This window comes from Channa argus, chromosome 14 (genome assembly GCF_033026475.1).
Source record: "Channa argus isolate prfri chromosome 14, Channa argus male v1.0, whole genome shotgun sequence".
NCBI lineage: Eukaryota > Metazoa > Chordata > Actinopteri > Anabantiformes > Channidae > Channa > Channa argus.
Window position 1 is genome coordinate 18779645 of NC_090210.1, and position 11878 is coordinate 18791522.

Here is an 11878-nt window from a genome sequence, read left to right on the forward strand (position 1 = left end):
TTATGGATAGTTATCACATGTTAGAGTTATATTAACATAGAATACATGTACATCTACAAATCCTTGAGTATCCTGGAATAGTCACAGCAGCATAACGGACATTCAATGTATGGTATTCATGTTACGGTACAACTATGGCATTGCATTTGAGACAAAGGCAACCATTTGAGCTCTCCTTGCATGACGTACAGTGACTGAGGTATCTGGGGACTAGTGTCTGAGTCTACTGAACCAACACCCCTGAAAATTAAAACAGACATGTTGCTTACTCAAGTATGGCCCTCACAAGGATAAACCCCAACTACCTGCCCATGGTTCTTACCTTAAAAACATGCTCTTTAGCCATCTCATAACATTTCATCTTCAAAATCTCAAAAAACACTCATCCACACGTACATACATTTGCACAGACAAGACAGTTCAGAAAAAAAAGACAGAAAAAGAAATCAATCAAGAATGTGTAACATTGCAACTCCAGACAGCATCCGTCAACGCCCCTGGCACTGGCAAAGGAGTAACTCTGAATTTTGACAATTAAGAAACTAAGAAATCCAGGAATATGTCCATGATAGCTAGCTGGAAAGCTTGGCTCTCAAATTAGAGAAAAATGTTCCAAGAAGCTTACTAGATACCTGAGAGGTAGTTCCCCAGGGACACCATGCTTGTCCCAAATCTTCAAAAGTTCAAAAAAAAAATGTCCAATGCAACGGCTCAACTGCTATTTAGCTCGCACCCTTACAATAAAACTGCTGTGCTCCGATCCCCCCTGACCCTAACCCCCATTTTGAGGCATTCCCAGGTTTAAAATATGGGAGCACCCTCGAGTTTAAAAATCGAGAAGTTTCAACCCCTGAGGAAGATGAATATATTTTGTTTAACAGTCTCAAAACAATTCCTCCGAGGTGTGCAGCACGTCGTCTGAGGTTTGGAGCAAAGATTCATTTCATTTGGCCGCAGACGATCATGACCAAGACAGGAAATTAAACAAAAAAGAGAACTCATGAGGTAATAAAAAAAAAAAAAAGGCTAACACAAAAGAAATACATGAGGTAATGACAATTTAAGATTTGACACATGGGTGATATCAGATGTGCCCATCGCATAGATTCTTACTACTACTTACAAACTACAGCAGATGGATGTGTTAGTAAGATCTGACTTTAAACACTTAAAGAGAAAAGAAAAAAAGATAACAGTATTGGGATAGCACAGCAGCTGCATTCATGTTGCTATTCGTTTGTTTTTTTTAATACTTTTATAATATTCACAGAGATCCGCTGAGTTTAGGTTTGGGGGAAAAAAGTCAGGAGCTCAGGAGAAGGATGGTGTCACCCATTCAGGTGCTGGACTCTTTGGGAGGTAGGTCCTCATTGGTGAGAGATGTCACAATGCACACTGGGCCGTCTGAGGTAGTGCTGCTGATCGTCCTGGAGATTTGGCCAATGCGCTCCTCGACGCAGCCAGCTGACAATCGCGCCTCTGCATCATGGTCCCAGCATTCCTCGATGGTCTCGCACATCTGGCTCAAACCCTGCAGTCAAAAACCAGACGTTATAGCTCAGTGCCTTTATAGTAATTCTTATATAATTTACACCCAGTTGGTTTTGTTTCTGTGTTTGGACCAAACATTTCATACAAATGTGATAAAGAAACCATCGGTTTCTCTATGGCCTCAACGCAAACTGAAACAAACAAACAGACAGACTAATTTGGAGAAGTATTTCCTCACACGATCGAGCTGCATTAACCATAAAAAAGGATGTGTAACATACTGGTAATGCTGCAGAAACGAGTCTTTCACTGTTACTCACAGGATGTTTGAGCCAGCAGTCCTTGATGATTGGACGCATCTTCTTGTGCACGACCACATCCTGCAGGTCCTCCAGGGAGGGATGCTGGCCTATTTCCTCCTCAAACGGCAGCATGTACTCGCCCGTACCTGAAGATGGGCAGTGAGGGAACAGGATGGAAAGCTTAATGCGGATGTCAAGTCCAGTAAACAGTGGAGTTTTTGTATTTTGGAGCATAAGAGTAATTTTATCCACATTACATTTTGTCTCTCGACTATGTGACTCTCCCAGAAAAAGCAAAAAAGAATCCAATGTTTTTTAGGTCAACCCTGAAGCACAACGACCTTTAACCTACTACTTCTGGTGGTGATGTTTGACTCACCATCAATTTCTGAGCAGCGGGACACCAGCTCCCACAGCACCAACCCCATGGCGTACATGTCTATCCTCAGGAAGGAGTCTCGTTGGAAATTGATGGCTCCCTCTAGCACCTCTGGAGCCATGTAACGCCTTGTACCCACCTGATGAAAGAAACTTGTTCAAGTACATACGAGTGTGTGGACTAATGTTGTTTTCCATTCTAATATGAATCCTACTATCCATCAGGTAAAACATGCTATCAGGTGGCTGGTGAACTATTCAGAAAACATCTTGTTACTTGTTTGATTAATTCTTTTGTCCCATCTGCATTTATGCCAATTTCTTTCAGTTCAATATTTACTAATAAGAGCTGCTGAAAATTCGGAAAAGACACTATTACATCCTTGTGAATTGGGCAGCATAAACAAGGGGGAAGGTTATTTGAACATGCCTTAGAGGGCTAATGCTGAAATTAAAACCATGGTGATGACATTTCATACCTGGCCATGAGTATCTCCAGGAGGTTTTCCTGGTACAAATCGAACAGCGAGCCCAAAGTCTCCAATGACTGCAGTTAAATCATCTCGAAGCATCACATTCTTACTCTTGAAATCCCTGGTGAATTAATGGTAGACAGTCACTCAAATGTCAAACTTACAGACACATGAAGTCGTGAATGGGGGGGGAAAAAAATCAACAGTCTTTGTTCTGTGCCACAATGTATTCAAATGTGCATCTAAAGCTTAAAGATGTCGTGTCACATTTTGCTAATTCAACTAATTATCTTCCAAAGTTTGTATTTTTAATCAATATTAAATACTCTCTTAATCTTTCCTGTTATGTGGCATAAAGTATAGTATAAAGGTATTTAATTTGGAAAAGTTGGATTTAATTTGGAAAGTTGGAAGCCTTTTTTTGTTTTCCTATACCATTAATCCATTTTTGCACAAACAAGGACTGTGGATTTTACTTCCCTGAATTACTTAGGAAGCATATTTTAGAGGGACTTTTTAAGGGAATGGTTGTAGATCATATACCGTTTATGGAAAATGTGAAACATTGGAGAAAAATGTAAACCTGTCCTTAGAAAAGTACCTCCTAGACATTTCTGAAACAATTCATTTTCATGCTTGTGATTTTTATTTAAAAGAGCTGTGGTGAAGATCCTAACCAGTCATGTACATTATTTGTGTTCTGAACACGCTCATTGAAAATATCAAATTTATTGGCAATAAATATAAAATGAAATTTGAAATGAATATGAAAACAGTGGGAACATATCGGAGCAAACCATAAAATGATGCGTGCATGAGTTTGATAAATATGTATGTGAATCTATTATCCCAGTGCATGCTGAGAAGATTTCTTAAAACTATCTCATGCACCTGTAATCACATAATCAACACTTAGTTAAAGAAAAGATCATTGTGTCAACTTTTTTCTTTTTGTCATTATTAATTTTATCCAAAATCAACAAATCAATCCTTAAAGAGCTTTTTAGAACGAATCAGCAGAATAAGAACGAGAAGCATTAGTTTAGCTCTATAATGGAATGTTAGACTGACTTAGTTAAGCCACATTTTGGGCCCAGAATAGGGCCCAGGTTTCCCATGTTTGGAGGGCAAAGATTCAGCAAAGTGAGGAGCGGTCTACATTTCCCCTACCTGTGTGCAATAGTGGCCTTTGGCCCCTCTCCCTTGTGGCTGGGAATGTCTTCGTGGAGGTAGGCCAAGCCTCGTGACATTGTCTCCGCTATGTGGCACAGCTCACTCCAGGTCACAGTGTTACCCTTCAGGTGGTCCGTCAGTGAGCCCTGTGCACACAAACACACAACAGATTCAGGAACAAGAAACAGCCACTGGAATTAAATTCTTAACCCATTTTTTTAGAAGCCCTACTGTTGTCTATATACAATCATGACATACAAAACAAAAGGAATAGTTTATTTTAGCTGTGTTTCACTTCACTTGGAAGGGGAATAGTGAAGCCTGGAGGAACTAACAGGAGTCAAAATGTAGACAACATACCTTGACCAATCATATGACACATGCACATGGGGTAGTAGGACAATTAACTGTAGTTAAATATGCTTGTGTCACTACGTTGGATAAAATATTCTAGGCTTTGGCAGTCATTGCACAAATGCAATGCTACATTTGTGGTTACGGCAATTATTGTTTGTCCTGTTGCTGACATTTTTGTTGACAAGACCAGTGAATGTACCGGGATGCTTTAGTAGCATAGGGGTTTATTGGGTTATTTGAGGCACACACACACAATTTAATACTGCTAGTATGTAAATTCCTGTAGCCTTTTTACTCAACAGCCTTAAAAAAAAAATAAAAAATCATGTATAATAAATCTCAGGAGCACTGTAGGAGCAGTACTGCAAAACTGCCACAAGCAATAAAATCATCTTTAATAAAAGCTAGGAAGCTGTTGTTGAGGTAAATAAAGGGCCCAGCCAATATTGAAAAATATCCCGCAGTTCTAGTCAGCAAAGAGACCCTATACCTCACCAGGAATTTGCTATATGTGGGTGTATAGGAGTAGACATGCTCTCACCCTCTCATGAAACTCCGTGATGAGCCACAGCTCCGTCTCCAGGTTTGTTCCATGTTTTTCTGCAGCAATGTAATGCAAGAGGTTTTCATGTCGCATCCCCGGAGTCATGAATATGTCACGCTCATTTTGCCACGACTGCTTATCCTGTGCACATGTACACAAACCAGAGAGTGTGTGTTTAGGCTGTGATGATTTATACATCAATAGTACTCTGTGATGTTTGTTATGTTACACAAGGCAGGTAGCACCAGTTTGTGCCTCTCACATAATATTACAAGATGACATTTTTTGAAAAAATATACAACCAGTGATATGTAAAAATAACCCAGAAAAACACACACACACACACACACATAAGTTTAGATATGTTTTTTTCAGAAATCCTGATCCTTGGCATTGTGACTCAAATATAAAAGTTAATACATAAGAGGCACAAATATAAAAATAAAATAAAAATAAAATAAAACAACGCAAATGACTTGAATTTATTTTGCTTAAATACCTGAACAGGGAAGATCTTTACTGCAACATATTCACTCATCAACTGGGCTTTCCAAACACAACCAAAGCGCCCCCTAGCTTTGATTTCCAGCAGCTGCAGTGGTTTCAGACCCACCAAAGGGGATGGAGGAGTGGGTCCTGGATCCTAAACAGACAAGAAATAACAGATTTCATTCTTCTGGCAAGTTAAATGACACTTTGACAACCATTGCCACAAATTATTTTAAGTGGGTGATTTGCTTGAGCAAAGCAGAAAATCTAAGATCAAGCAACAGAAATTTTAAACCCCAAAACATGCAGGAAGATTAATCTCACACATAATGCAGACTAGTCTAAATGAGTGTCGGAGTTGTGTGTGGCGTGCCTCACCTCGCTCAGGTCAACGTGGCCATAGGGAGGTTTGCGATGGCGGTACATCCACAAGGCCAGAATGAGGGCCAGGGACAGCACACAGAGAGGCAGCAAGGAGTACACAAGCACATTGAGCAGGGACGGCACCCTGGGTGGAGCCCGGATTTTCACTGTCAAGGAGTAAAAACTATAATTACAGCATGTCAGCTTTTTTTGACATGCGAGTTATTAGCGACGTCATAAATACCCCTTTGATTGCAAGACATGATTGTGAAAGAGCAAAATTTTAGCTAGAGTGTCCATCCTTGATCCTCAACTGACAAATGTCCTCAGAGTTTTAAGAAATGCAGGAAACAGACAATAGTCGGCATGTTAAAACATGTCACTTTCCATCACTTGCTAGTCAGTGGGAAATCAGAGCTGGACTGTGAAATGAAACAAATTCAATAGCACACCCCTTAATATGCAGTCAGTCAGGTGCATGACTTGAATAAATTAGCAACAACTGTGCGTAAAAGGGATCATTATATTACAAATCAGGTTTTACTACTACTAAAACATTACTTTTACTTCTATTGCACTTTTCAAAATCAAGGTGGCAAAGTGCTTTACGTGGATACATACATAATACAATACATAAAGGGCATTACAAAAATCCAAACGGGATTTGTTCACGCTGTTGCAAAGATGAAAGGGAACTTGTGAAAATAGAATGACTTAGTTACTGACTTTCCCAGCGTCCCTTTCAGAGCCATGTAATCAAAGTTAACACTAATGCATTTGAAACTAAGGGACCAAAGTGCTGTCGAACATTTTCTACAGACTGACTGTTGCAAAAACCAGGACTTCGATTGTAGAAAATGAGACATCCATGCACTGATCTGATTACGACAGTTTTTCAATATGAACAAGTTTAAGGCTTCACCCGGTTTCACAAATACATTTAATTGGACATTATCAGCATAGCAATGATAAGAGAGACCTTCAAACTCACAACTCATGTGCCCTAAAGGGAGCATGTACAAGGAGAATAAAACCGTTCCTAAAATAGTAAAACCATGCAGGGTGGCGGGGGTAAAACAATATGGCTCAAAGAAATACCTAGTTGGAGGGCTAAGCTCCACTCCCACTAAACGGAGGGAAAGAGCAAAGACCTATTTTTGCTTGTACTATAAGTGGCGGTGCATTTGTCAAGTCACCTCGGTTGCCAATCATGTCAGGTAGGTGGGTGAATCGCTCATTGCAGTAGTTGCCCTCACAACAGCAGAAGAAGACCTGAGGGTTTTCCTCCATGGAGACACACTCTTGCCTAAAAACAGCAGGCAACACAAATATAGATTAAAAAAGGAAGGACAAAAAAAAAAACACACACACACACAAACACACTGAGCTGTTCTCATAGCTACAAATGGGTTACAATAAATAAGGACCAGGTATTCCCATATATATATATATATAGTAATTCACCTACTGACATTGGTCCCTGGTACCTACAGTATGTGTCAACCAAAGATTAGGAAATGTTGAATATATAGAGGAATCACATGATTTGTAATTTGCCCTTAAGTGTACATCTCCCCTGTTTAACACCAAAATTGCCAACCTGTTCATTACGTTTCACTTTCTGTCAATACTTAAGGAGAGTTTCCTCAGACTAAATTGACCAGGTTCCTGTATGTTCCCTGTGTGCTTCTAATTACAGCCAAAAGTGGGGCAAACACTTTGAACAGTCTACACATTTAGTAGTTTTAAAAAATAAAAACTACATTTGCATGCGTCCCATTGTAACTAAGCCTTTAATTTAATTTAGTTACAAGTTGATCATCAAATTATCTCAGTGTCATTGAAAATAGCTGTCGTTTGCCTAGTATTTAAAAACCCTGATGTTAGTCCTGAAATACACAAACTGTGTAACTGCGTTACTTCTTTTTTCTCCAGCTTGTCTTTGTGAGCCACCAGAGGTTTCCAGCTCATTCAAGAAGCTGTGGCATGAATATTAAAAACTAGGAAGCTCGATGCCACATAACTCTGCATAGACAGCTGATAATGTCCAGGTTTAAACGTATTTTCCTAAACTACATATTACTGAGTGGCCTGCTGCCACCATATCTATCTGCTTTTATCAGGCTGTGGACCCTGAGCTGCACTCTGCACCATCAACACAGACTATCTGGTTATTTCCAAAAAGAATAAATGGAAGCTCTGCTGGTGGGGGAGCATTTGCCGAATAAACACAAGTCTACACTTGAGGGAATCTCTCCCCCCGTTTGATAAAGCCTGGTTATAACGATGTTTTATAACAGGATTGGAGACTTCATTTTGAAATTACTTGAATTTGCCCTACAGAGTGTATGAGTTAGTTATACTGCACTGGGACTAGACAAAATAATCTGAATGTTACTATTTTTTTTTAACTAAAAAAACTAAATTTCTAATCTTTTATTCAGAACTTCTTCATTCATCAATTAACAATCAAATTGCTAATAAACAAAAAAAATCCATTTGCATCTCTGGTTTTAGCTTCATGTGCAGTGTCCGCTGTGTGTGTCTACGCAGAAAGTATTGCGAGTCCTTCACTTTTGCACACGGTTTTTGTACCAACATGCACAATCTGATTTATTGGACCACATATCCACAGGAGTGTGATGTCTAATCAATTTAATTTCAAAGCAAACAGGCATCAATAGACCATAGTTTGAAACTGCAAAGGGCCTGAAACAAGTTCGCTAAGATTTTTTTTGAAAATATGTTTTTAATACAGGCATTGAGTGTATACTGATGGGCAAGTAAGTTGCAAACTGTGCAAAAAGTGAAGGGGTTTGATGCATGTCCAAATATCAGATTTGAGAATGATTTCTATAATAATGGATCACAGGAAAATTGATCGGTAGTCTTTATAGGAGGAGCCAGATATCTAAAATGTGAATGTAAATGTACAGTGTGGGTGATCTCGCTCAGTTAACCGACCTGTCATAGCAGTTGAAGTCGTCCAGCCAGCAGCCTTTCTTCACCAGCTTGATGGTCCCTGAGGAGTTGAGCCAAGAGGCATAACAGTGCAGTCGCTTGTCCTTCTCCCCCTCGCAGCGTTCAAAGCCGCTCTGGTTGGTCCTCTCCGTACGCCAGTTATCATTGTAGTACACACACTCCCGGGTCTCAGCTTCTCCCAGACTGTACCCTGAGATAGACAGAAGGCCACAGTCAGCTCACATCGTAATGAATTGCAACTCATAGGCGGAAGCACGGACATATGGCGCAGGATCCGCTCAGTGCCACTAAGGAACATCTCTGAGCAGAGCTTCTATCATCACTGTGGCTCGTGGCCAAGATTGGGAGCTCTCTGTAGTAGAAAGGCAGTTCCTTTGGGCTAAGAAATTGTATTTTAGCTTAATCCCATTCACTAAAGCATCTTTTCATAGAGGAAAATGTTAAAAAAATGAGAGAAAGAGACAGAACTTAATTAGCTATAACAATTATGCCCTGCTGTGCCACGAAACATCTCTTTCTCGCTCTCTCTTACACACACGCACACACACACCCTGACATTACTTCTACTGATAAGGACTCCTGCATCCTCCTGGAGTATGACACATCTGGTAAGACCGATAAGACCTTTTTCTTTGAAAGGGGGGAAATAGCCGGACATTTCCTAACCAATGCTGGGATGTAACAATGGCTGTCAGTCTCCTTACAGAAAATGTTTTTTTTTTTTTTTATTCCTCTATTAGTGGAATTGACGTGGGACGCACAGAGGGGACATGTTTTCGATGAACACTAAAGCAGATAATGTGCGGTACATGTCACTCACAATATCACTCGGACATTAGGTTTAATCTTTGTTCAGCAAAAAAAAAAAAAAAAAAAAAATAGTGCCTGTCTCTTTAAATCCCTGACTATAGGAGGCTGCCCATCCCCCAGTGTTACCCCCACCAACCCATTACACACAGGCACGGGCACACATACATGCATTCAGTTGTCCAGTAGCATACAATGGACTCCATTTTGGCATGTAGGGATGCATGCTCTGACCAAACACCATGTTCACTAGTAAGAATGGGGGGAAGCATGGTAGAAAAGACAAAAAAAATAAAAAATAAATAAATACGCAAAAACATTGAGCAGTGATTCTCAAAGCCCCACTGAGCCGAGATGGCATTTCTGATATCTGTTGTCACATGATCCGGGAGGACTTACTACAAGATCATTCCCCAACCCCCTCCCTCTGTCACTTAGCGAGGATTATACCACAACAACATGAATTCTGGAGAAGCAGCTTACTATACTCACCTATAAGCCCTAATCTATAAACCAAAAAAAAAGAAAAAAAAAAGGCACTAGCCACGGAGGCAGCTGTGCCTCAATGGTGATTTCATGAGGGAAAGTGGATACTATTGTTGTCGAAAGAACAAAATAGTTGTAGTTGAGAACAGCTCGCTCAGGGAAACGTGTGCTCGTGCGTGAGACACAATAAAAGATCCAATGTGTGAGGCAAAAACACAAATTCACGTGGTACCAAGTCCCAGTTGTGTGTGTGTGTGTGTGTGTGTGTGTGTGTGTGTAACAGTTACCTAAATTCAGACAAAACATTCCAGACAAACGCTTGCTGTCTCTGAAAACCAAACTCCGATGATGTGTTTTTATGTTTATTTGTCTAATTATCCTTTAAGATGCAGTGTGTTTGCAAGAGCTCTTGTTCAGGCTGTAACCTCAAACAAGAGCACAGACCTGAGACGGCGCCTATAAGGTTTCAAGATGTTGCTGCAGCTGCTACTGTTACGAAAAGGCGACGAGGACGCAACAGTTTCAAGTTTGGATAAATATAGGCGGCGTTTTTATGTGTGCGAGCGAAGGACACACGTGTAGCCTTTTTTTAATAACTAATATTCATGATAATAATAAGTCTGCGCTTTTACTTATATGGCTCGGGAGGGGACTAGTTGTGTTAAAGGGACTAACAGAGAAAAGGCGATTAAGGGTAAGAGAATAAAATCCCCTCAGCTGAACCACCAAAGTTTAAACAACTAACAAAGATGAAGTGGCTCGTGGGTCCACATTTCAAACTACATTCTTTAAAATATGTGTGTGCGCCTCCGGGAAGGGGAAAAAAAAGGCTGTTGCAAATTCGGTAGCTTACCTGCGCATAAAGTTCCCAGAAGAAGTGAACAAGTCAGCCATGAAAAAGACATGTTCCGTTTTGAATTCAGGACAGAGATTTCCCCCGCGTTCCGTCGCGAACATTAAAACTCACGGCGTCCAAAACATCAGTCCAGGATCAAAACGACCACCGGGCCTCCGGTCCCTCCAGCAGCCTAACCAACACCAACACCACCGCCGCCACAGCGCGTGTCAATAGCCGCGACGCTGCAACAATGTTGCAAGAACAGAGAGGAGCGACTGAGAGCCAGGCTGTTAGTCCGCGAATAGGTGCAGCATTCCGCGTCGAAAGTGGGTCCCCCCCCCAAAAAAAAAATACCGAAAGCGGAGCCGTTAAAGGACTCGAGACGAAAGCTCAGCACTGCTTTTCATTAAGGTAATTCACTCGAATAGTAGCACCGCTGCGTCGGGAGGTCGGTCGGGGTTTACGTGCATGTTACTGATCTGTGTCCAAAATGGCTTCTAAATGGGGAATGGGCTGCAAACAGGGAAACCCGGATGTGTAAACACAAAGAGGGGAATTCATGCAGCCAGCGAGTGACCTCGACGCGACACCACCGATCCACGCCTGAAATGACTTTGTTTTAGCCCCGAATTAATCATTTCCTCTCTCTTTAAAAAACCACAACCAACCTTTAAAGCGCAACAGAAGGAATCTAAGGTGTTTCCCACGTCTGTGTTCGACTCGGTTTCCAGCTGGTGTAACACTTGCACTTTGTGTGATCAGAGTTGGTGTTTTTGTAGTCTACCCTTCGGTTCCTATCATTTATTAGTGTAACATTTAGCTCAAGTTTTACATGGAAATATTGTTGAACGTATGCCTCATTTAAGCTAAGGGTTAATTTAGACTTTTAATTGTTTATTGGAAGATTGTGTTGCAGTGCTAGTGTTCCCAGTAGACCTGTACAGATCATCAGCAGCCTGCGTTTTTTTTATTCTTTTTGTAACATATTACAGTTAACCAGCTCTTAAACGCTTAAAACCTATATTATTTCCTGCGCTTTGACATACTGTGATTAATATCTCTTACAGCGCCATTAGTTGTATGAAATTCAGAGTTTTTCTCTATCTGAATGATCTTTTATGCATAAGTGGCAGTGCTAAAAATAGCTGACCTAATTTGGGGTAACAGGATACAATAAATGCTATTTAAAATGTAT

General features: G+C 40.6%; 1 protein-coding gene across 1 annotated transcript; it reads right to left on the bottom strand.

Annotated features, from left to right (window-relative positions):
• On the bottom strand, positions 1-11361 carry LOC137098247 (activin receptor type-2B-like). The gene is made up of 11 exons (XM_067474289.1): positions 10699-11361; positions 8535-8742; positions 6767-6876; positions 5586-5737; positions 5218-5361; positions 4716-4859; positions 3815-3963; positions 2651-2765; positions 2173-2311; positions 1812-1939; positions 1-1531 (listed from the first exon to the last, which is right to left on the bottom strand). The coding sequence occupies exons 1-11, from the start codon at positions 10748-10750 to the stop codon at positions 1337-1339; spliced, it is 1536 nt and encodes a 511-aa protein (XP_067330390.1). The 5' UTR covers positions 10751-11361; the 3' UTR covers positions 1-1336.
• Between the last annotated feature and the right edge of the window lie 517 nt (positions 11362-11878).

Coding starts and splice junctions, on each gene's coding strand:
- LOC137098247 (XM_067474289.1), bottom strand. CDS start 10,750: ATGTCTTTTTCATGGCTGACTTGTTCACTTCTTCTGGGAACTTTATGC. Junction 2,312..2,650: donor CTGGAGATACTCATGGCCAG/GTATGAAATGTC, acceptor TTCTTTCATCAG/GTGGGTACAAGGCGTTACAT. Junction 1,532..1,811: donor ACTGCTGGCTCAAACATCCT/GTGAGTAACAGT, acceptor TTTTGACTGCAG/GGTTTGAGCCAGATGTGCGA.